General features: G+C 41.5%; 1 protein-coding gene across 3 annotated transcripts in view; it reads right to left on the bottom strand.

Moving 5' to 3' along the window:
- The window catches only part of TTC23L (tetratricopeptide repeat domain 23 like), a 61,349-nt gene that overhangs the window by 18,337 nt on the left and 16,898 nt on the right, over window positions 1-26,114 (bottom strand). For 2 of the 3 annotated variants that reach the window (XM_070476560.1, XM_070476559.1), the window contains exons 3-7: window positions 22,776-22,931; window positions 21,275-21,400; window positions 18,486-18,663; window positions 15,941-16,049; window positions 2,447-2,574 (exon numbers count right to left, since the gene is read on the bottom strand). In XM_070476560.1, the coding sequence (XP_070332661.1) occupies window positions 2,447-2,574; window positions 15,941-16,049; window positions 18,486-18,663; window positions 21,275-21,400; window positions 22,776-22,931 (697 nt within the window). Of the gene's footprint in view, window positions 1-2,446; window positions 2,575-15,940; window positions 16,050-18,485; window positions 18,664-21,274; window positions 21,401-22,774; window positions 22,932-26,114 lie in introns of all 3 variants that reach the window. The other variant, XM_070476561.1, reaches the window with a different exon arrangement.

Genomic DNA, 26,114 nt, shown 5'->3' with positions numbered 1-26,114 from the left:
CCCTGGGTTGGGAAGATCCCCTGGAGAAGGAAATGGCAACCCACTCCAGTACTCTTGCCTGGAAAATTCCATGGAATGAGGAGCCTGGTAGGCTATAGTCCATGGGGTCGCAAAGAGTTGGACATGACTGAGCGACTTCACTTCACTTTCACTTTGTTAGTGTGTGAAATGAGTGCAATTGTGCAGTAGTTTGAACATTCTTTGGCATTGCCTTTCTTTGAGATTGGAATGAAAACTGACCTTTTCCAGTCCTGTGGCCACTGCTGAATTTTCCAAATTTGCTGGCATATTGAGTGCCAACAGCATCATCTTTTAGGATTTAAAATAGTTAAGCTGGAATTCTATTACCTCCACTAGCTTTGTTTGTAATGATGCCTCCTAAGGCCCACTTGACTTCACACTCCAGGATATCTGGCTCTAGGTGAGTGATCACACCATCATGCTTATCTGGGTCACTAAGGTCTTTTTTGTATAGTTCTTCTGTGTTTTTCTTGCCACCTCTTCTTAGTATCTTCTGCTTGTGTTAGGTCCATGCCATTTCTGTTCTTTACTGTGCCCATCTTTGCATGAAATGTTCCCTTGGTATCTCTAATTTTCTTGAAGAGATCTCTAACCTTTCCCATTCTATTGTTTTCCTCTATTTCTTTGCATTGTTCACTGAGGAAGGCTTTCTTATCTCTCCTTGCTATTCTTTGTAACTCTGCATTCAGATGGGTATATCTTTCCTTTTCTCCTTTGCCTTTCACTTCTTTTCTCAATTCTTTAAGGCCTCCTCCGGCAGCCATTTTGCCCTTTTGCATTTCTTTTTCCTGGGGATGGTTTTGATAACCACCAAACATTCGTACAATGTTATAAACTTCCATCTATAGCTCTTCAGACACTGTGTCTATCAGATCTAATCCCTTGAATCTATTTGTCACTTCCAGTGTATAACCATAAGGGGTTTGATTTAGGTCATACCTGAATGGCCTAGTTGTTTTCCCTAGAAGAACTGAAAGTCACTCAGTCATGTCTGACTCTTTGCAACCTCATGGACTAAACAGTCCATGGAATTCTCCAGGCCATAATTCTAGAGTAGGTTGCCATGCCCTTCTCCAGGGGATCTTCCCAACCCAGGGATAGAATGCAGGTCTCCACGTTGCAGGTGGATTCTTTACCAGCTGAGCCACCAGAGAAGCCCAGTAGTTTCCCCTACTTTCTTCAATTTAAGTCTGAATTTTGCAATAAGGAGTCATGATCTGAGCCACAGTCAGCTCCCGGTCTTGTTTTTCCTGGCTGTATAGAGCTTCTCCATCTTTGGTTGCAAAGAATATTATTAATCTGATTTCGGTATTGACCATCCGGTGATGTCCATGTATAGAGTCGTCTCTTATGGTGTTGGAAGAGGGTGTTTGCTATGACCAGTGTGTTCTCTTGGCAAAAATCTGTTAGCCTTTGCCCTGCTTCATTTTGTACACTGAGGTCAAATTTGCCTATTACTCCAGGTATCTCTTGACTTCCTACTTTTGCATTCTAGTCCCCTATGATGAAAAGGACATCTTTTTTGTGGTGTTAGTTCTAGAAGGTCTTGTAGGTCTTCATCAGTTCAGTTCAGTTCAGTTAAGTCACTCAGTCATGTCCAACTCTTTGTGACCCCACGGACCACAGCATGCCAAGCCTCCCTGTCTATCACCAACTCCCAGAGTTTACCCAAACTCAGGTCCATCGAGTCTGTGATGTCATCCAACCATCTCATCCTCCGTCATTCCCTTCTCCTCCTGCCCTCAATCTCTCCCAGGATCAGGGTTTTTCAAATGAGTCAGTTCTTCACATCAGGTGGCCAAAGTACTGGAGTTTCAGTTTCAACATCAGTCCTTCCAATGAACACTCAGGACTGATCTCCTTTAGGATGGACTGGTTGGACTTCCTTGCAGCCCAAGGGACTCTCAAGAGTCTTCTCCAACACCACAGTTCAAAAGCAGCAATTCTTCGGCACTCAGCTCAGTAGGTCTTCATAGAACCATTCAACTTCAGCTTCTTCGGCATTAGTGGTTGGGGCATAGACTTGGATTACTGTGATATTGAATGGTTTGCCTTGTAAACAGAGATCATTCTGTCATTTTTGAGACTGCACCCAAGTACTGCATTTTGGACTCTTTTGTTGACTAGGAAGGCTACCCCATTTCTTCCAAATGGATTCTTGCCCACAGTAGTAGATATAATGGTCATCTGAATTAAATTCATCCATTCCAGTCCATTTTAGTTCACTGATTCCTAAAATGTCAATGTTTACTCTTGCCATCTCCTGTCTGACTACTTCCAATTTACCTTGATTCATGGACCTAACATTACAGGTTCCTATGCAATATTGTTCTTTACCACATAGGACTTTCTGAATTATGAAATGAAAAAGACTGCCTCAATCTAACAAACAATCTAGCAATTACATTTGTGAGTTGATATTTACCTGCTTTTCCCCATTTTGAACAAGCCATTTGCAAAATTCTTCAACAGTTGTCAGTGTTTCATAATCATCTGGGCCCAATGTTGTTTGATATGCAGTGATGCTTTTCATAAAATACAGCCCAACAGCATCTGCATAAAAGGGAAACAATTATTTAAAGTAATATGCTAACCTTTACAAGTGTCTAATTCAACTTTGGCTCAATCAATTAGACATTTTCATGCTTAAAGCCCATAGCTATTCTCTTTCCAGGACTCATAAAAGTTTCAAACAATCTGAGATATAGTTTGATGGCATCAGATGAAATTCTAATTTTTTTTTTTTTATAAAATGCATGGATTTTCTGTAGGAAAAAAAAGCTTATGTCTGAACAGTCTTATCCTAAGCTCTAAAATAACCACAAATTATACTCTCATGTGCAATGGAATACTATATTTTTAGTTAAATTCTTACAGAGATTGCTGTTTATTGGGGTTCCTGTTGAGTGTATGTGTGTGGAGAGAGTGAGTTTCAATTTTAAAAGAATTTTAAATATATAGTTGTTATTGTTTAAAAATTTACTTCCAGTGATGTCTTTTATTCCAAACATAATAGATATTTTTGTAATCAATCTAGAAAATGCAGAGAAGCAAAAAGAAAATGAAAATTGTCTCCATACACATCACTTGGGAACAGGCACTAACATTTTTTAGCCACTGTATTAAGGTGTAAACTGTATAATACCCATTCACCCATTGTAATTATACAGTCTGTAATAGTTATGTAACCATGATACATGATGTGATCACACAATATATAGTCTTTTCAAGCTGATTCTTTCATGTAGCATGCTGTTTTGAGGTTCATCCATGTTGTTGCATGAATTAGTACTTCACTTCTTTTTCTCAATGAGTATTTTTCTATCATATGGATATATGACATTTTGTTTACACATTCACAAGCTTATGAATATTTGTGTATGTGAATATAGTCTACTGTATTTCCCCCCATACTTATCGGTTCCAATTCCATTCCTTTCTGTGGATGACTTACCATCTGCTGTCATTTTCTTTCAGCCTGAGGGTTTCCTTTAGTGTTTTTTTTAGGGCAAGGCTGCTACCAATAAATCCTGATTTTGTTTATCCAGAAATGTCTTTATTTCACCTTCATTTCTGAAGGAGAGTTTTGTGGGATGTACAATTCTTGGCTGAATTTTACTGCAGTATTTTCCACTGCCTTCTAGCCTTAATTTATCTGATGAAAAATCAACCATTAATCATATTATTGTTCCCCTGTAAATAGTCGTTTTTCCATTGCTGCTTTTAAGATTTTCTCTTTGTCATTCAACAATTTGACTACATGTGCAGTTGTGGTTTTATTTGTGCTTACATTATTTGGCATTGAGACTTTCAGATCTGTGGATAACATTTTTATCAAACTTGGGCAGTTTGGGGCCATGATTTCTTTAGATGATTTTCAGCCTTGTTCTTTCTCCTCTCCCTATGGATCTCCCATTATATGAGTGTTTGTACCCCTGCTGTTATCGCACAGATCTCTTATGCTCTCATTTCTCTTCAGTATCTCCTATTGCTATTCTTTTGTCTGGATCATCTCTAGTGACCTGCTTTTGAGCTATCTCTATCTTTTCTGCTATCTCAAAGCTGATGTTGAGGCCATTAACACATTTTTTTATTAAGTTACTATATCTTAAAACTCCAGAATTTCCATTTTAGCTAGTTTTTTTAAAGCAGTTTACATTTCTCTATAAAAATATAAAGATTTCATATTTACTAAGTAATTTTCATAATATTTTCTTTTAATTCTTTGAACTGTTTCCTTTAATTCTTTCAACATATTTACGATAGCTGCTTTGATGTCTTTGCTAAATCCAACATCTAGCCCACTTAAGAGTCAATTTCTATTGACTGCCCTTTTTCTGAGTCATGAGCTTCTGCCTCTCTGTATTCTTTTTTGTTGTTGTTGTTGTTGACAGCTCTACACTTTAGATAATTATAGGAGTAATCACAGATTCTGATACATCTTTGTGGGGCTCTACTTATCAGGTAAACGATATAATCTGTCTCCCCCACGGTGTTGGGAGGCTAATGTCTTTGCTCTGGTGCTATCTGTGTGTGCTTGGTTTTATTTTTGATTAATAAACCTTTTAGAGCAGTTTAACTTTCACAGAAAAATTAAGTGGGGGATAGAGATTTCAGTATAATTCTGCCCCCAGATAGGCACTTATGATGGTTAATTTTATGTGTCAACTTGACTGGGCTAAGGGATCCCAGATAAGCTGGTAAATAATAATTTCTGGTGTGTCTGTGAAGGTATTTCTGGAAGATACTAACATCTAAATTAGTATACTGAGTAAGGAGCTACCCTTATTAACATGGGCTTCCCTGGTAGCTCAGCTGGTAAAGTATCCGCCTGCAATGCAGGAGACTCCAGTTTGACTCCTGGGTCAGGAAGATCTGCTGGAGAGGGGATAGGCTGCCCACTCCACTGTTCCTGGGCTTCCCTGGTGGCTCAGCTAGTAAAGAATCCACCTGCAATGAGGGAGACCTGAGTTTGATCCATGGGTTGGAAAGATCCCCTGGAGAAGGGAATGGCTACCCACTCCAGTATTCTGGCCTGGAGAATTTCATGGACTATATAGTCCATGGGGTTGCAGAGAGTTGGACATGACTGAGCGACTTTCACTTTCACTTATCAACATAGACAAGAATTATCAAATCTATTGAGGGTCTGAATAGAATCAAAACAGGCAAAGGAAGGGTGATTCTTGCTTTCTTTTCTTGAACTGTGAAATCCATCTACTCCAGCCTTTTGAGCCTTTGGATTCCAAGGCTTACATCAGAGGTCCCCACATCCCCCAGTTCTCAGGTCTTTGTCCTCATATTGGGATTTACACTGTTAGCTTCCCTGGTTCTCAGGCCTCCAAACTCAGACTAAATTATGCCATTTGCTTTCCTGGCTCTTCAGCTTATACTTGGCAAACTGTGGTACTTCTCATCCTCTGTAACTACCTATAAGCCAATTTCTATAATAAAGCTCCTCTTATATATCTGTCTATATGTACTGCTGGTTATGCTTCTCTGGAGAACCTGACTAATATGGATTTTGGTACCAGGAGTGGGCTCAATAACACAGACTTCACTCACCAAGGACAACTTGATCTTGGCCACTGCTGAGTGCCCAGTATGCCAGCACAGAGTGATATGATGTGCGTACATGGTCAGTCATGTCTGACTCTTTGCAACTCCATGGACTGTAGCCCACCAGGCTCCTCTGTCCATGAAATTTTCCAGGCAAGAATACTGGAGTGGTTGTCATTTCCTTCTCCAGGGAATCTTCCTGACCCAGGGATCAAAGCCGCATCTCGTGCATCTCCTGAACTGGCAAGTGGATTCTTTACCACTGCGCTACCTGGAACCAATACTGAATTCCCAATATGGCACCACTCCCCAGGTGACCATACATTTACCCGGTAGCAGGCTGGTTACTTTGGACTACTCCCATCATGGGAGGGCTAGTGTTTTGTCCTTACTGGAACAGATACCTACTCTGGATGCAGATTTGCATTTCCTGCATGCAATGCTTCTGCCAAAACTACCATCTGGGGACTCAGAGAATACCTTATTCACCATCATGATATTCCACACAATATTGCTTCATATCCAAGAAATCATTTCACAGCAAAGGAGATATAACAATGGACCCAGGCTCATGGAAATCACCACTTTAGGATAGTTAGTGAAAGTCGCTCAGTCGTATCTGATTCTTTACGATCCCATGGATTATACAGCCCATGGAATTATCCGGGCCAGAATACTGGAGTGGGTAGCCTTCCCTTCTGCAGGGGATCTTCCTAACCCAGGAATTGAACCCAGGTCTCCCACATTGCTGGCAGATTCTTTAGCAGCTGAGCTACAAGGGAAGCTACTCTACAACACTAGAGTGGGTAGCCTATCCCTTCTCCAGCAGATCTCCCCGACCCAGGAATCTAACCAGTGTCTCCTGTATTGCAGGTGGATTCTTTACCAGCTGAGATATCAGGGAAGCCCTTAGGATGGTTGTCCACCATCCTAAAGCAGCTAGCTTGATAAAACAGTGGGATGTCTTTTGAAGACTCTGTTACAGTGTCAGCTAGGTGGCAATACTTTGCAAGGCTGGGTCAAGCTTCTCCAGAAGGCTGTATATTCTTTGAATCAGCATCCAGTATATGGTGCTGTTTCTCCAATAGTCAGGATTCACAGGTCTAGGAATTAAGGGATGGAAATGTGAGTACCATCGCTCATCATTATCCCTATGACCCACTAACAAAATTTTTGCTTCCTGTTACCATAACTATATGTTCTGCTGGCCTAAAGGTCTTAGTTCTAGAGGGATGAATGAATTCATTAGGAGATACAATGATTCCACTAAACTGGAAGTTGAGACCACCACCTGGTCATTTGGATTCCTCATGCCTTTGAATCAAAAGACAGGGAAAGGAGTTACTGTGCTGACTGGGGATTGCTCTTGATCCCTCAGGGAAACTGGAGTACTGCTCCACAGTGGAGGTCAGGAGAGTCCGTCTGGAATACAGCAGGTCCCTTGGGGCTTCTCTTAGTAGTACTGTGCCCTGTGATTAAGATCTATGAAAAACTACAACATCTTAATCCAGGCCAGATTAGTAATGACCCATTCAGGAATGAAGCTTTGGGCCACTTTACTAGATAAAGAATCATTACCAGCTGAGGTGCTTCTTGAAGACAAAAGGGCTATAGAATGGGTAGTAGAAAAAGATATAGATACCAGCCTTGACCACAGAACCAGTTACAAAAATGAGGACTGTAATTGTAATGAGAATTTCCTCATTTTATAAATACATGTGTGTATGTATCTGTATACACATATTCATATTAAGCAAATGTCTTTTGGAGGTAAAAATATAAAATATGGGGGATCCCCTATGATTGAGTAACCTTGGAATTTTTAACTCTCCTAACTTTTAATTAAAAATTAAAATTTTTTGCCCATATTGAGCTTCCAGAAATTCATCAACTACAGTTCAGGTTTTCTTAACCCCAGTACTGGTTCCTGTCAAGATGGTTATCTGTTCTGGCAAACTGTGATTCTCTGTATTCACCTGTTTCTCCAGTTTCAGAGGGATCAGTTGATTTGTGACCCATGACCTCACTTCTCTGATAGATCAAAGAAGAGTTATTGATTTTTCAGCTTGATCACCTTCTATATTGTTAGAATGGACTGATGATTTCCAAGTTCCTACACACTAGACCAAAAACTAAAAGTCTTTGCTCAGGTTTCAATGCTTAATTTTTAGTCTGGATTCCTGGGGGTGACCCCTATGTCTGCCTAATTGTGTTGACCCACTGACTTGGGAAGAGGTTGTGCTCAAATGCCTCCAGATGCTATGTCTTTCGTCCTCTGTTGAACGATCTGTATGTAGATTGGGGAGTGTGTTCAAAGCTCTACCACATTTCAAGTCTCCTTTGACTGCTTTTTGCTGGACCCCCCAGTGCCCCCTGCAAGCGTATGTGGTTTCCCAGGTGGCCAGAGATGTTGGGAGAACTTATTTAGCCTTTTTATGGCTCTCTCATTTCAAGGTTCTTTCAGTTAAAACTGATGACTGGCCTGCTACTGACACCAACCAGTACAGCATATTCAGGCTAACAATTATCAGGCATTCCCCAATTCATTTCCTACTACGCTGGCCACTTTTAGCTGATAAATCTGTAGGCTTTTGTCCCGTGCTCTAAACGAGTCACTAGTCTCCTCTGCCAGCAAAGCTGTTGTTGGGTCTCTCAGCTAGCCTCATGTTGATAAAATTGTGTTCTTCAAGGACTGAGCTGGGGCTGTGGATGGGTGGGAGCAGCCCCAGGCAAGATGCCAAAAAGACTCACTCTTCACCTAAAGCTCTAACAGTTTTTCGAGAATGATTTGCAATTTGTTATCTGCTTATCTATTTCCAGTGTCCTGAACTGGGTATTTTTTTTATCATTTTATTCAGTTTGTGTGTATGTGTATGCTATGTATGTTAAGAGGTTATACAGAACTCTTCACAAAGCCACAGCCAGAAGTCTCTACCTCTGTTTATATTTTGATGTATTTTGATGCAGTTTTTCTTACTTTGCAGTTCATTTTTCATGTTTATATAAATGTAACTGTAGGGCTTACCTCCTAGCTCAGTTGGTAAAGAGTCTGCCTGCAATGCAGAAGACCTGGGTTCAGTTCCTGGGTCCAGAAGATCCCCTGGAGAAGGAAGTGGCAACCCACTCCAGTATTCTTGCCTGGAAAATCCCATGGACAGAGGAGCCTGGCAGGCTACAGTCCATGGGGTTGCAAAGAGTCAGACACTACTTAGCAACTAAACCATCACATTTACTTTCTGTGTCCTAAAAGTGCAAGTTATTTTTTCCTTAATGCTTTTTAAATATTTATTTAGTTTATTTTTGACTGTGCTGGGCCTTTGTTGTATGTGGGCTTTTCTCTAGTTGCAGCAGGCAGGGGCTATTCTTGAGTTGCGGTGTGTGGGCTTCGCATTTCAGTGGCTTCTCTTGTTGCAGAGCACATCATCTAGGATTGCAGGCTTAGTAGTTGTGGCTCACGGACTCTGGAGCAATGGCTCAGTAGCGGTGGCTCATCGGTTTAGTTGCCTCGTGGCATGTGGGATCTTCCCAGAGCAGGGATCAAACCTGTGTCCCCTGCATTGGCAGATGGATTCTTAACCACTGGACCACTAGGGAAGCCCCTTAATGCTGCTTTCTAAAAATTAATCTTTTCTTTATTTGTAAAATCTAGCCCTTTTATTTTATTTTGGTCACACTCTGATAATTACAAGATCTCAGTTCCCTGACCAGGGGCTGATTCCAGGCCATGGCAGTGAAAACCTGGGATCCTAACCACTGGAAAACCAAGGAACTCCTAAATTCTAGCCCTTTTAAATACTACAAAATTCTATATAGCTAACATACCAAATTTTCCTTTTATTTATTGATAAAGTTGTTTACAATATTTCACAGTTACAAATAATGCCACAGTGAAACCCTTATACATGTTTCCTTTTCAATTTTTTAAAATATATCAAATTAATCCCTTAATTTCAAGTCAGACTGATTATATTCTTTGCAGGCAAAGATGGAGAAGCTCTATATAGCCAGCAAAAACAAGACCGGGAGCTGACTGTGGCTCAGATCATGAGCTCCTTATTGCCAAATTCAGACTTAAATTGAAGAAAGTAGGGGAAACCACTAAATCATTCAGGTATGACCTTAATCAAATCCCTTACGATTATACAGTGGAAGTGACAAATAGATTCAAGGGGTGAGATCTGATAGACACAGTGTCTGAAGAACTATGAATGGAGGTTCGTAACACTGCACAGGAGGCGGTAACCAAAACCATCCCCAAGAAAAAGAAATGCAAAAAGGAAAAATGGTTGTCTGAGGAGGCCTTACAAATAGCTGTGAAAAGAAGAGAAGTGAAAAGCAAAGGAGAAAAGGAAAGATATACCCATTTGAGTGCAGAGTGCCAAAGAACAGGAAGGAGAGATAAGAAAGCCTTTCTCAGTGATCAGTGCAAAGAAAGAGAAGAAAAGAACAGAATGAGAAAGACTAGAGATCTCTTCAAGAAAATTAGAGATACCAAGGGAACATTTCATGCAAAGCTGGGCTCAATAAAGGACAGAAATGGTATGGAACTAACAGAAGCAAAAGATATTAAGAAGAGGTGGCAAGAATACACAGAAGAACTATATAAAAAAGATCTTCACAACCCAGATAATCACGATGGTGTGATCACTCACCTAGAGTCAGACATCGTGGAATGTGAAGTCAAGTGGGCCTTAGGAAGCATCACTACAAACAAAGCTAGTGGAGGTGATAGAATATTTCAAATCCTAAAAGATGATACTGTGAAAGTGCTGCACTCAATATGCCTGCAAATTTGGAAAACTCAGTAGCAGCCACAGGACTGGTATAGGTCAGTTTTCATTCCAATCCCAAAGACAGGCAATGACAAAGAATGCTCAAACTACTGCACAACTGCACTCATTTCACACTCTAGTAAAGTAATGCTCACAATTCTCCAAGCCAGGCTTCAACAGTATGTGAACTGTGAACTTCCAAATGTTCAAGCTGGATTTAGAAAAGGCAGAGGAACCAGAGATCAAATTGCCAACATCCACTGGATCATCAAAAAGGCAAGAGAGTTCCAGAAAAACATCTACTTCTGCTTTATTGACTATGTCAAAGCCTTCGAATGTGTGGATCACAATAAACTGTGGAAAATTCTGAAAGAGATGGGAATACCAGACCACCTGACCTGCCTCCTGAGACAAGAAGCAACAGTTAGAACTGGACATAGAAGAACAGACTGGCTCCAAATAGGAAAAGGAGTACGTCAAAGCTATATATCATCACCCTGCTTATTTAACTTATATGTAGAGTACATCATGAGAAAAGCTGGACTGGATGAAGCACAAACTGGAATTAAGATTGCTGGGAGAAATATCAATCACCTCAGATATGCAGGTGACACCACACTTAGCAGAAAGCGAAGAACTAAAGAGTCTCTTGATGAAAGTGAAAGAGGAGAGTGAAAAAGCTGGCTTAAAGCTCAACATTCAGAAAACTAAGATCATGGCATCTGGCCCCATCACTTCATGGCAAATAGATATGGAAATAGTGGAAATAGTGAGAGACTTTATTTGGGGGGCTCCAAAATCATTGCAGATGGTGACTGTAGCCATGAAATTAAAAGACGCTTGCTCCTTGGAAGAAAAGTTATGACCAACCCAGACAGCATATTAAAAAGAAGAGACATTATTTTGCCAACAGAGGTCTGTCTGGTCAAAGATATGGTTTTTCCAGTAGTTGAGTATGGATGTGAGAGTTGGACTGTAAAGAAAGCTGAATGCCAAAGAACTGATGCTTTTAAACCGTGGTGTTGGAGAAGACCCTTGAGAGTTCCTTGGACAGCAAGGAGATCTAACCAGTCCATCCTAAAGAAATCAGTCCTGAATATTCACTGGAAGGACTGGTGCTAAAGCTGAGACTCCAATACTTTGGCCACCTGATGCAAAGAACTGACTCATTTGAAAAGATCCTGATGCTGGGAAAGATTGAAGGCAGAAGAAGAGGGGGATGACAGAGGATGAGATGGTTGGATGGCATCACCAACTCAATGGACATGAGTTTGAGTAAACTCCGGGAGTTTGGTGATGGACAGGGAGGCCTGCCGTGCTGCAGTCCATGGGGTGGCAAAGAGTCGGACACGATTGAGCAACTGAACTGAACTCAATTTAATAGCAAGGCTTCCCTGGAGGCCCAGCAGTAAAGAATCTGCCTCTAGTGCAGGAGACACAAGAGATGTGAGTTCTATCCCTGGGTCAGGAAGATCCCCTGGAGAAGGAAATGGCAATTCATTCCAGTATCCTGGCCTGGGAAATCCCATGGACAGAGGGTCCTGGTGGGCCACCATCCATGGGGCCACAAGAATCAGACTTGACTTAGCGACTAAACCACCAACACAATTTTATATCAATTACAATATCATTCCCATCAGCTATGACTGAGTAGACCTGTTTACCTATCTGGCAAATGATAGATAATTTCAAAATTTTGAAACTTTCACACAGTATGGTTGAAAAGTTGATTGCCTTACAGTTTAATATATATATAGCTCTAAAATGTGTAATATCCTGCCAAACTATCCTTCAAGGAGTTTGTAATCAAATTGCTCTATTCAATGCTAAAAGGTTATATTTTTTAAAATGCTGACAATTTGATAGAAGAAAATTGGTATCTTTGCTGGTTTATATTATTACTTGATTATTGTAAAGTAAATTCAAATTTTAGTTCTTATATTTAGCACAGTGATTCATTGTGAGTTAATGTTTATGTACAATATGAAAGTGTTTGAGGTTTAGGGGGACATTTGGATACCAATTGTTCCAATACCATCTGTTGAAGAGACTATCACTTGCACACTGAATTACTTTTGTACCTTTGTCAAAAATTAATCAGCCATTAATTAATTAAGTCTATTTCTGGGCTCTCCTACATTCCAAAGATTCTGATTTCTGTCTGTCCCTTCACCAATACCACTCTCTTGATAGAGTAAATCTTAAAATCAAGTAGTACAATTCTTCCAACTGTACTATTTTTAAAAATTGTTTTAGCTTCTTAGTTTCTTTGCTTTTCCATAAAAAGTCTGCAGTCAGCTTATCTATATTTACAAAAGTTCCTAGGAATTCCCTGGTGGCCCAGTGATTAGGATTCAGTGCTTTCACTACTGAGGGCCCAGGTTCGATCCCCAGTTGGGGAATTAGATCTCACAAGCTGTTGAGCCCAGCCAAAAAAGAAAATCTACTGGAATTTTGATTGTAATTGAGTTAAATTCACAAACTGATCTGGGAAGACTGGACAGGCTTCCCTGATAGCTCAGTTAGTAAAGAATTCGCCTGTAATGCAGGAGACCCTGGTTCAATTCCTGGGTTGGGAAGATCTGCTGGAGAAGGGATAGGCTACCCACTCCAGTATTCTTGGGCTTCCCTTGTGGCTCAGCTGGTAAAGAATCCACCTGCAGTGAGGGAGACCTGGGTTTGATCCCTGGGTTTGGAAGATCCCCTGGAGAAGGGAAAGGCACCCACTCCAGTATTCTGGCCTGGAGAATTCCATGGACTGTATAGTCCACGGGGTCACAAAGAGTCAGACATGACTGAGCGACTTTCACTTTGACATCTTTACTGCTATGAGTCTTCCAAGAACACAATGTGTCTCCATTTATTTAGGTCATCTGTGAAGTCTTTGATTAGGATTTTGTAGTTTGCAGCACACAGATCCTGTGTATACTTTGCTAGATTTATACCTAAATGTTTTGTTTAGGAAGTGGGGTTCTTGTAAATGATATTTTTAAAAATTTTGGTTTCCAGTTGTACATTCCTAATATAGAAATGTGTGTTGATCTTATATCCTATGACCATGCTAAGCTTAAACTCACTTGCTGGTTCTAGGAGATCTGTAAATTCCTTGGAACTGTAAATGCCTTGGTCAGTCATGCTGTCGACGAATAGAGATCATTTTATTTCTTCTAAGTCACATGTCTTTTTCTTGCCTATTAACACTGGCTAACACTTCCAGTACTACGTTGAATAAGAGCAGTGAGTGAACATCTCGCCCTTGTTCGTGATCTTAGACAAAACCATACAGTCTTACCAGTGAACGTGATGTTGTGTAGGCCTTTCGCACAGGTCTTTTATCAGACTGAGGAAGTTCCCTTTCTATCATGAAAGGATATTGAATTTTGTTACATGCATTTTCGGCATCAACTGATAAGATTATGTGCTTTTTGTCTTTGGATTGTTGATATGGTCAGTCAGTTCAGTTGTGTCCTACTCTTTGCAACCCCATGCACTGCAGCACTCCAGGCTTCTCTGTCTATCACCAACTCCGGAGCTTGCTCAGAATTGAGTCGGTGATGCCATCCAACCATCTTATCCTCTGTTGTCCCCTTCTCCTCCTGCCTTTAATCTTTCCCAGCATCAGGGTCTTTCCCAATGAATCAATTCTCCACATCAGGTGGCCAAAGTATTGGAGCTTCAGTTTCAGCATCAGTCCTTCCAATGAATATTCAGGACTCATTTCTTTTAGGATTTAGTTGATATGGTAGAATACATTGATTCAGGTTTGAATACTGAACCAGCCTAACATTCTCAAAAGAAAAAAACCTCACTTGATCATTGTGCATTATTCTTTTTTATATATTACTATACATTTTGTTGAGTTTTTTTTTTTTTTACATCTATATGCATGAAAGGTATCAGTCTATGACTATTTTTGTTATTTTGGTTTTGTTTTTTCTTCTAATGTCTTTGTCTGATTTTGGTATCAGGGAGACACCAGCCTCGCAAAATGAGCTGGGCAGTATTCCTTCTTCCTTAACTTTCTGGAGAAGATTATATAGGATGGATGCTATTTCTTCTTCAGATGTTAAGCAGAATTACTCAGTGAAATCATCTGCATTTGGAGTTTTCTTTCTTAGAAAGTTAACTACAAACTCTTTTAAAAAAAAAATAACTAGGGCCTATTTGGATTACCTATTCATCTTGGTTGAGTTTTTTACTTTATTTACGGTTTTTCATGACAGGCCCAAGTCTTATATCTTTTTATAATTAAACTTACCAGTCTCTTCTTTTCTGGTATATCTTTGTATGCTCAGAGAATTCTTCTTTTCTCCAATTTTTAATTTTAGTACAATTTATTTTAATATGGAACTTTCTTCTGGCTAATTTATATTTTTCAGTTCTGATATAAAAAATGTTAATCCATCTGGAATTTAGAGGATGCTAGGAGTTGAAGATTTTCTTTAGTTAAAAATTGGTATGTAAGGAAAGAATAAGATGGTCTTGGAATCTCCCAACTCTATAATCATAAACTTTTTCTCATTAAAAACAAATTTTACATATTCACAAACAGATTAAACTTCTTAATAACCATGAAGACTGTTTTTAAAAAATCAAATATATCGTGGAGCACAAATACCGTGAGTATACACAAAGACATTTTTAAAAGGAGCAAGATAATTAGCTAGAAAACACAGAATAAGAATCTTCAATGAACAGTCATGCTAAAGAAACCAATGTTCAAAATATCCAAATAACTTCTGAAAACTAAAAAAAAAAAAAAAAAGTTTATTTAATAATATAGGGAAATACAAGAATAGAAAATAATATCATCCCCCCTCATCTCACACACACACACTTTTTAAAAAAAAAAAAGATTGTTTTTAAAAGCACAGCATTTTAAAAAATATTTAAATTACATTTTTTATAAATCTCAAATTCCTCCTGATAAACCACTGAATCCGTTAGTGTACACTAACTAGATCAAGCCAGGTGAGCATGGGACTGTCCTTCCTTACTAGTTCCTCCAAGTCTCTCTCAAAGCTACCCACTATGAAAAGGGTGGCCCTGCCTGAGAAGGACTACTGCTGAGGGATGGGTTTATGACTCAGCTTTCCTCTAGAAGCCCCAGTACCTCACTTCCGAATAGAAGTCAAGAACATTCTAGCTGCTACAAACATTCTTTCTCATAAGGCAGAGAAACAGTCAAGGAGGTTGAGAGTGGAGGAGTTTGGGGAGAGGAGCCAATGTTTCTCTTCTATCACTGGATTTCCTAACTAACTGATAGATCTCAGGCCATGTTCATTGCGTGCAGGATTCTCTACTCTTCATGCAGGTAAATTTGGGTGAGATTCTAGGAATAAAGGAAGTAGAAATCAGATGATCTTACTGGTTTTGATGTTCCAGCTAATTTGGGGAGATATTACTGTGTCTAAATCCATGTGTAAATGACTCTACAAAATGGTATCTAGTCTTCTCTTTCTATCACAGACATGAAAAGCTACTTATCATCTGTCCATATTGATAGATACACCTATTCCATTTGGCAGTGTGCGTCCCTCCTATGAGTGGGAAATGATAATATCTGCAAAATCACCTCTTCTACCTACCCTTGTGTTGGACCTCTCCAGACATGGCATAAGCCTTGGCTAGTAACGCGCTCGCCTCTGCAGCTTGGGGGCTGACTTCAGTGTACAAAGAGACACAGATAGAATGGGCCTGGAATACAGAAAATTGTGAGAAGGTTAAGTACCCAAATGGCAATGTTTCACTGTGGATTTTATAGTAGCTCCCACAGAAGTGCTAGTTGATTGACGGCCGATGTTTATTTAATCATGGAGTTACCTACCTGAGAGAGGAGTTTGAGTCCCAGATCTGCTACTTCCTCTCTGTCATTCTTGAGCAAGTAATTTTACCTTCACATGTAGAAAGAATATATATTTCCCATTGATTAGGGTTTGAAAGTGAAAGTTGCTCAGCTGTGTCTGACTCTTTGTGACCCCATGGACTAACAGTCCATGGAATTCTCCAGGTCATAATACTGGAGTGCGTAGCCTTTCCCTTCTCCAGGGGATCTTCCTAACCCAGGGACTGAACCCAGGTCTCTGGTATTGCAGGCAGATTCTTTACTAGCTGAGTCACAAGGAAAGCCCTGATTAGGGTTTGGGAAAGGTTAAATGAGATGATGCATGCAAAGCACTGGGCACAACAACCTTCACATGGTAGGTTCTAAATAAATTTTTACTTTTTATTATGTTTCATCACAAAAGCAAAATCATAGCTTTAGCTCAACCTCTCAAAGGTTCACAGTATCAAAAAAAAAGAAAAGTCTAGTAAAGCATGAATCCCAGAGCCCAACTGCCTGGGTTCCCATCTTAGTGTAGCCTTTTACTGTAACCTAAGACAAGTCACTATAATTTATTTGAATATAAAACAGGGCTGACAAAAATTGTATTTGTCACAAACAGTTGTAAAGATTAAATGAATATGTATATAGTGTTTAGATATCACTTAACGTTATAAGCATTAGAGAAATACAGCTTTTATTATCTGAACTAAAATGGAAGGAATAACACTTTGGAAAAAGAAAGAAGACAGAAAGCATTCAGCTCACTACCCACCAGCAAGAAAAGAGCCACCTGCACTTCATACTTCACAGGCCAAACACCGTGAAGTATTTCAAGGAGCTCCAGATAACACTTTAGACAACACTTTAGAGCTAAGACCCAGTGCAGAGTTGTTATGAGTAGAGGCTGTGGGGTCAAATCTTCTGAGTTCAAATCCATGCCCCCCTCACCCCCGCAACCTGTTAGCTACACAATTTCCAGTGAATTAGCTATAGTTCTTTGCACTTCAGTTTCCTCATGCTTAACATAAGATAAAAAATAAATAATGGTGCTTACTTCATATGCTTATTTCATGAAATAAATGAACTAATAAAGCCTCATGTGCACATGGTAAAAGCATTCCATACATTTGAACTATTATTTTTGCTTGAACTATTTTTGCTTTGACCTATTATTTTGATTATGTACTGTTTTATTCATTATAAACTGGACTACTGCTTTAAGGGAGTCTGGGACACACCAGCCAGGCTTTCTCCATAAATTGTGGACTCCCTGCCTTCGAGGCAGGATTCCCAAACATCTCTCCATTGTGATGTCAATAACCTGGGATTTCTGGATTGTGAAAGTGAAAGTGAAAAGTGAAGTCGCTCAGTCGTGTCCGACTCTTTGCGACCCCGTGGACTATAGCCTACCAGGCCCCTCCATCCATGGGATTCTCCGTCCATGGGATTCTCTGTTCATGGGATTCTCCAGGCAAGAATACTAGAGTGGGTTACCATTTCCTTCTCCAGGGGATCTTCCCAACCCAGGGATCAAACCCAGGTCTCCCACATTGGAGGCAGACACTTTAACCTCAGAGCCACCAGGGAAGCCCAGGCAATGCCTTTTCTTAAGTAGCAGACTGCTGTCATATGTAAAGTTTGAGCGCAGTGCACTTATTTTTTTGCAAAATAGGAAATCCAGTACTATGATCTGATCTCGGTCATGGGAGATACCTGAAGCCATGGGCACGATTCTTTGAGGAGAGAAAAGGTGAATTTAACCAGCAGTTTCGAGGAAAGTTTTAAGTACCTGATTCATAAAGTGCCCTACACTGTTTAAATTATGATAGACTCAACATTCCTTTGTACATCTTGTTTCATTTTCCTCTTAGCATCTGCCAAATTAGTTACCTCCAAGCAAAACACCATCTTGGTGGTTTAGCCTTAGATTTGGAAATTCAACCAGCTAGACTAGTTTATAGGACAAATGAGAGCATTACACCAAAATATTACAAATTTTCATTTTAGAAGCCCTTTGTGTTTGTTAAAGACATGAACTCAGTTGCCCCTCTGGCTTTTTCCCTCAGCTCCCTCTTCCTGGCACAGACAGAGGCGAGGGAAACCAGGAGGGGAAATGCTGTGTTAAATCAGGTCACACCTGATGGGCAGACAGGCCCACCACGAGCCTGTGTTACCTCTCCAGAGTTTGAGGAAGGTCTCTTGTGTGGATCTGGAGGAAAACTGATCCCACCCCGTTCTTCCCTTCTGGGAACCAGGCCTGCGGTCAAACAAAGCCTCCTGGCCTGGCCTTCAGCCAGCCCACCTACCTGGTGCAAGTACTGGATGGCGTATTCGTGGTTCCTCCTCAGCTGCTCGATCCGAGCCATTTCCTGGTAAAGGCTGACCAGATCTGACGTGTTGTCACCCTTATTGGCAATAACGTTGTCAACCGCCTTTTCAAAGTATACCAGTGCAAGGTTTAACCTGCAGTTGGCCAAGGAGGCTCTGAAAGAAAAGGGACAAGGGTGGAAAGTCAGAGCGAGGTGACTTGCTCTGTAGACACAGAAGGAACTGATTCTAAGAACTGAACAATTTGGCCTTCACAGGCTGATCATCTGTGTGGTGGCCCAAAGTCCAGCCTTGCTGTAAACACACCCCTATTAACCAGCATTTTACCCACCAGATTTCACTGACTACCATTTCATCAAACCCATTAATATATCATGCTAGGCTAATTTTATAAAAAAGCATATGGAAAAATTGGTGTCCGGCAGTTCATAAGATGGGATAATTTACCCCACAACAAAGACTTTCTAAAATCAAGATAAAATTTTATTACCTCTGATTCCTTCTCTCTTAGGCTAAAGCAGGGGTTTTCCTTTGTTTTGTTTGATCTAGTTTAGTTTATTCTTCCTCAGGTAAAAATAAGAAAGGATAGAGAAAACAATGTCTAAGTATCCCCCCACCAAAAGGGGGATGAGTAAATAAATCAGGGCATATCACACAATAAAATACTTTAGACATGAAAAATTTTAAATGTGCTAAGTTCAAAAAACAGTTATAAAACTGTACTTAAAATATGATCCTGATGTGCATACATGTAAAGCATTTAGAACAGTGTCGAGAATGTAGTTATACTTTTGTAAACATTCCAACACTTAGAACAGTGCAGGTACAAAACAGGTCAAGTGTGTGGAATGGACGAATGAAATATACACTCAAAGTTATTCTGAAAGAGGAACAAGGCTATCTTTCACATAAGCACAAAAATCCAAGTCACTGCCCCATGTGACGGCAGTAGACAGTCACTGGACTCTTAACTCACGGGCCTGTGGACTTAAGAATCATTTCTGATTTAACTTTGGACATTCGAACATCTCCCCACCATTTCCCATTTGACTACTAGATTCATAGCTGTTTAGAGGAAGCAAGTATGACTCATGTATTTCATTTACTTACCATTCCATCATCTACCCTACCATGCCAAGTGCTTACAGTTCTGGGAACAGACTGTTTTCAAGGATGTGAAGATATTTGAAAAATCTAGGGAACAGTAAATTTTTATTATTCTTTTTTTTCTGATAATCTGATGGGCCCATTATATCATATCTAAATATTCTGATTCTTAGAGGATCCCTAACTGTAAAACAGTTAAGTCTCATTCTGGTTTGAACAAATTCCATGAACTTTGTTTCCGTATGGAATACAACTTTCCTTAAAAATGCATGTGCTATGAATAACTCAAGGACCTTCAATATATTGCTCTAAGTGTTTCTTCTTTATCATTTAAGTTGTCATATTTAATGAGAAAGTGTAAGTGAACATCGCTCAGTCGTGTCAGACTCTTTGTGATCTCATGAACTATACAGTCCATGGAATTCTGCAGGCCAGAATACTGGAGCGGGTAGCCTTTCCCTTCTACGGGGGATCTTCCCAACCCAGGGATTAAACCCAGGTCTCCTGCATTACAGGCAGATTCTTTACCAGCTGAGCCACAAGGGAAGCCCAAAAATACTGGAGTGGGTAGCCTATCCCTTCTCCAGTGGATCTTCCCAACCCAGGAATCGAACCGGGGTCTTCTGCATTACAGACAGATTCTTTACCAACTGAGCTATGAGGGAAGACCACTTAATGCCAAAAGTAGGTGGCAATTCAGAAAAAAAAAATAATTTTAGAGTAAGTAGGAGAGGCAGCACAAGGAAGGGCTAAGAGTCTGTAAGTTCAGATCAAGTTCCAATCTAATATTTAAAGAGTATCTCCTTGGATAGTTTCTTTATCCTCAGCTCTGTCTCTTTGCCCTCTTTCTAATGAGATAAGTAATTGCACCAGCTACCTCAGGGGTGGCTATGAGGATTAAATGGGAAAGAGCACAGAAAACTTAGAACATGTGGAGTATGCATTTGGTAAACATGAGCCTCTTTTGCTATTGAGTCTCTGGTTCTTTTGCTCTAAATATTTTTCTCCCCTTACATACCGAGTACAGGACAATCATGTAATTCCGGGCCTTAGTCATAAGAATGAATATTCATTGGAAGGACTGATGCTGAAGCTAAAGCTCCATTACTTTGGCTGCCTGATGTGAAGATCTGATTCATTGGAAAAGACCCTGATGCTGGGAAAGATTAAAGGCAGGAGGAGAAGGGGGTGACAGAGGACGAGATGGTTGGATGCCATCTCTGATTTGATGGACATGAATTTGAGCTAACTCCAGGAGATAGCGAGAAGGAAATGGCAACCTATTCCAGTATTCTTGCCTGGAATATCCCATGGACGGAGGAGCCTGGTAGGCTACAGTCGATGGGGTGGCGAAGAGTCGGACACAACTGAGCGACGTCACTTTCACTTTTCACTCTCATACACTGGAGAAAGAAATGGCAACCCACTCTAGTATTCTTGCCTGGAGAATCCCAGGGACAGAGGAGCCTGGTCGTCTGCTGTCTATGGGGTCGCACAGGGTCGGACACGACTGAAGCGATTTAGCAGCAGCAGGAGATAGTGAAGGACAAAGGAGCCTGGTGAGTTGCAGTCCATGGGGTTGCAAAGAGTCAGACTAAGGCTTAGTCTGAACAAGAACAAAAGTCATAAAAATGCAAGCTTCTCTAAGCCCAGATCTCACCTGCCCAAAGCAATTGTTAGATCTTTCTCTGAGACCTGTAACCCACAAGTGCCTCCCTTATATGATTTCCTCAGCTCCTTCATGTTTCTCTCTGACTTCTGCAGATTCAAATACGCCTCTCTGCCAGTGAAACAGTCAAGGAAAGTGCCAGGTACACAAACGCCCCCACCGACTAGGGCAGAGTTGGTGAGCAAACAAAAGGGGCCCTTGGGAAAATGAAACACTATCTGGAAACACACACTTCCCTCTGTTCTCTATTTTTCATCTTATGTGTTGTCAAGGGAGGATTCTTCAGAAAACGGGGCCCGGGGTGTCTTGTGGTGTTGCAGGAGTCCAGGGCTAGGATGTGTGGCAAGCATTGGGAGTGAACGGAAACTGTGAATTACACGGGATTTCCTTAGAGGCATCTACTGCGTGACAATTATTCATTTTTTCCCAAGTTGGTTTCTGTGAATGGCAAAAGAGAGGAACTAATTTTGCTGAAAGGGACTTTCTGGGTCATTTAGAAAGTCCAAGCAGAGCAGCTTTTTGGCGAGAGGCAAACAGCAGGAAAGAAAATCCCCTTAATTCCCAATATCCTTCCATTTCCCGCATTCTCAATAGCCCTCTGGCGAACAGCATAAGAGAGGAAGGAAGTGTACCAGATTTTGCAAGCCGAGTACCAGGACCAAAAATATAGAGGGGGGATGTGTAGAGAGAAGGTCAAAGAGGGCTTATGATTATTCATGAAAGAGGGCTTATGATTATTCATGAACATGAAAGACCCCTTAGTTTTCAAGAAGAGATAGTACCCACAGGCTGTCAAAATCACAAGCTTTTGGAGGAGAGGCATTTTTAACTGTTCTCCCTTGAAATACGGAAAACTATTTCTCTGGTCTATTTTGCTTGGCCTTCGGCTTCATGGGCAATGTTCTCAATAGCATTTTAGAAAAACTAAAACCATCAAGTGTACATTAAATCAGATGTTTTTGGCTGTGTGTTACAAGTCACCTGGGGCTTTTAAAAAAATCTCAGGGAACAGATGCACCTGGGGTCTACTAAATCAAACTCTCGGGGGTGGGGCCCAAATAGCAATCTCTCTTAAAGCTCCTCAGGGGAGGAGGATGTGCAGCCTACTCTGACAAACAGTGCTTCAGTTAACATCCATCCTCCGTCTTCCTACACGGCCACTGCCATTATCACCCGCCTCCTTACTGCTAGCATTGCCTGTCTTGAGGGCTCAACGAAGCACAAGATAGGCTCCCCAAACTTTCAGGTGCCCAGGAGGTGTGTCCCCAGTGAGAACCCTCCCATGGCTCAACTCAGAGCTCATGTGAATAGATGCAGGAGGAACATTTGTACTTTCTAGATGGACTTTCCAAGTGGAGGCTCATGGAGGGCCCGGACACTGGAACGGAGCTACGAGGCCTCGGTTCCACCTCCCACCCTGTGTGAGATGAAACATCTGGCGTGGATGGTCCCTGGCCCTGATCCCCAGATCCCGCTGGGAAGGAAAGGATATTGGTTTGCAGGAGGCAGGCCACCCCCAGAGTGTAGTAGAGCATGACCAGAGTCTCCAGAATTTGCTTTTCTTCCTTGTCTGAGGTTGTGGTTCCCTTCCAGGTCAGCAGGACGTTCTTGGCAGACTCGGCATGTTTCTTGGCCTGAGCTGGAAGGCCTGGGAGAGTTGGAGGGTGGAGGGCAAGAAAGAAAACATCAAGAAAGCACGTTTCAGTCAAAGACATTCCTGGGAGGGGCTAAGGTGGGCAGTATGGTTGTCAGTATGGTCTTTAGTACTGGTTCCCCAAACTGCAGTGCATTAGAATCATCTAGAAGGCTTGTAAAGAATAAGGCTCCTGGCCACCCCCTCCCTAGACCTGTTGAGTTGGGATCTCTAGAGGAAGGGGGTCCAGGACTCTATATTTGAAATTAACTGCACAAGTGTTTCTTATGCAGCCATCCTGGCATTCATCGACAGACTCTATTTGGACATCACTGATGGAGTGATGGAGACAGCAAAGGAAGCTCAGGATCTCAGTCTCAATCTCTTGCTAATGCCATGTGACTTTTTCAACCCACAGAGTTTCTCCATCCCCCAAATGTGAAATGACAACAAAATTACAGCAGCTGCCCTTTTACCAAACACATGGAGACAGTCCAGAAATAAACTGGGTTATGCCACAGAGTGCATGCTTTGAGCTTGCTGGAAAAGGGATTCTATAAAGACAGGGGCTTATGAATACAATTACTTCCATCTGGGGATTTTTTTTTTCAATCCAAGATGAAGTTGTTGATACTAATTGGTCACACACACAGGATCTAATTTCTAATGCAGTGAGGCCCCTCTCTAGAGAAAGAAGACAAAAGGGATGCCAACACCCCACAAGACAGAACATGGGGCATGTTTCCCCTTGTTTTCTAACTGAAGGCTGGTATTCCTGAGCCACTTATTTGAACTGGAATTAGTCCAGTTAACAGAGGGAGACTTGGGAGTGTTCAGGTTATAGAACTATTTCCTCATCTTCCACACCAGCTCATGTCCAGTGATCTCTGATGGATAAGGGGAACCCTGGAGAAAAGAGAAAGGCCAGCAGGGAACACCAAAGCCTTCTCCTCTGCCCTCCTGAGGACCACCCATGGCTGGCACAGCTCTCCTCCCCGCAGACCCGAGGTCTGGGAAACACATCACCCTGCCACAGAAGGAGGCCCACTGTACTTTTGACTTGCCCCTCCCACCCCAGCCCCCAGTTTGCTTTCCCTCTGGCCCATGGGGGGCTTCCCTGATAGCTCAGTTGGTAAAGAATCTGCCTGCAATGCAGGAGACCCCAGTTTGATTCCTGGGTTGGGAAGATCCCCTGGAGAAGGGATAGGCTACCCACTCCAGTATTCTTAGGATTCCCTGGTGACTCAGAGGGTAAAGAATCCGCCTGCAATGCAGGAGACTTGGGTTCTATCCCTGGGTCGGGAAGACTCCCCTGGAGGAGGACATGGCAACGCACTCCAGTACTTGCAGAATCTTCCTTGGAGAATCTCCATGGACAGAAGAGCCTGGCGGGCTACAGTCCATGGCGTCGCAGAGTCGGACATGACTGAGCTCCTAAGCACAGCACCCAGCACTGGCCTTTGGAGCTGATTTCACAGCGCAGTGCAGTCAGCGGCATTAGAGGTGATTTAAAGGACTTGCTTTGGAAGCCTAAAGCCCTCATATGTTCCAAACGTGCAGGTCCTTCTTAATGAATTGCAACAATGGGAACACGGTTTCTCTGAAAGAGCCCTAAAAGGAACCCAGAAGCCAAGAAGTCTTTGTTAGAACACTCAGAAATGCCCTTTCTGTAGGTCTCAAACGGAAGAGAAAAACGGACTCTGTCGCCAAAGAAAGGGCTACATCTCAAGTTACCAGATGACAGGGGTCCTCAAATTGCATCGAAAGCACCTGTTACAGTGCAGAGTCCTGGGCCTCCAGTAGTTACAGTTCACAAGTTCTAAGGGGAGAACCAAGGGCTCAGATTTATAACAGCTATCTTAGGTGATACTGATATAGGCTCTCTAAGGACCACACTTAGAGAAACAGTGAGTTAATAAAGTCTTTATGCAAGAAGTGGGACTCTTCTCCTTCCTGAAGAGTAGGTAGGTTCTGACTGATGGAGAAGAATGAGAAAGGGTTTCCACTAGGAGGAAACAGCCTAAGGCCAAAAAGACAGAATGTGTGTGTGTGTGTGTGTGTGTGTGTGTGTGTGTGTGTGTGTGTGCGCGCGCGCGCTGGAATAATAGGGAAGGCTGTGAGAAGACCAGTCTGACTAAAGGGAGGTTTAAATTGAAAGACACTGAACATATGAATCGGATGGGGAAAATGGAGTCTTAGATGCCAAGAAGAGGCTGGACTTGATCTACGGGGTGACAGGGAGTCTTTACAGGTCCTGAGAAGGTAGCGGCAACAGAAAACTCTGCCAGGGTATCAGACCGAGACAACTAACTAGGAAACTGAGAGCCTTTTTATCAAATAGTTTGCTTTCCATGACCAGCTGGGCCCTTGGGAGTATGTCAGTAAGGAGAGCAGGAACCACATTTAGATGCTTCCCTGGGTGTAGAGGAAGAAGCAAAGTGAAACTGGATGAGCCACTGAAAACCACTCCCGGATCAGCACAACACTGCTCCTTGGCTCCTAAATGAGAAACAAATCCTAAAGTTGTTCTGAGGCTTTGCAAGTCTGCCCCCCAGCCCCACACCCCAGCCCTGGGGGCCCAGTGCTGCTTGTGAAATCCCCAAGAGGAACACTTTCTCTAAATGCATCAGCTAGTTAATTATATAGTTTCTTGCTTCCCTTCATTGCATTGTGGTCCTTCTGATGAAAAAGCAGAGCTCGTGACCAGTGGGCCTTAAGTAAATTGAACTAAACAGCTCATCACACTTGAAAGTTCAGCCCTAAAGAAAAATGACTCCTTTACCCTTCCCAGAATGCACTCTGGTCTCCAAAGCGGGATGTGTATACCCCTCTGGGTATGCAAGATGCCATTAGGGTGTGTATGGAGGTGATAAAAACCTCTCTCTTTTTTAAAAAAAAGTATTTGTTCATTTCCACTTTAATGAATATTTATATTACATAATATTTAATACCATTGTACATAGTTTATAATAAATACATATTTATGGGGAGCACACAAAGCTTTTTTTAGTGCTAAGGAAGCTAATTCTCAAGAGTTTAGAGACTATAGTTTCAGACAAATGTTTTCTAAAGTTTCCAAGTATGAAAAAAGTCCTTCTTTTGTTTAAAAAAAAAATCTCACTCTGGGACTTCCCTGGTGGTCTAGCAGTTAAGAATCCACCTTGGAATGCAGGGGACATGGGTTCAATCCCTGGTCAG

Source organism: Odocoileus virginianus, chromosome 14 (assembly GCF_023699985.2).
Source record: "Odocoileus virginianus isolate 20LAN1187 ecotype Illinois chromosome 14, Ovbor_1.2, whole genome shotgun sequence".
Classification (NCBI taxonomy): Eukaryota; Metazoa; Chordata; class Mammalia; order Artiodactyla; family Cervidae; genus Odocoileus; species Odocoileus virginianus.
This window is presented reverse-complemented; position numbering and strand designations above follow the sequence as displayed.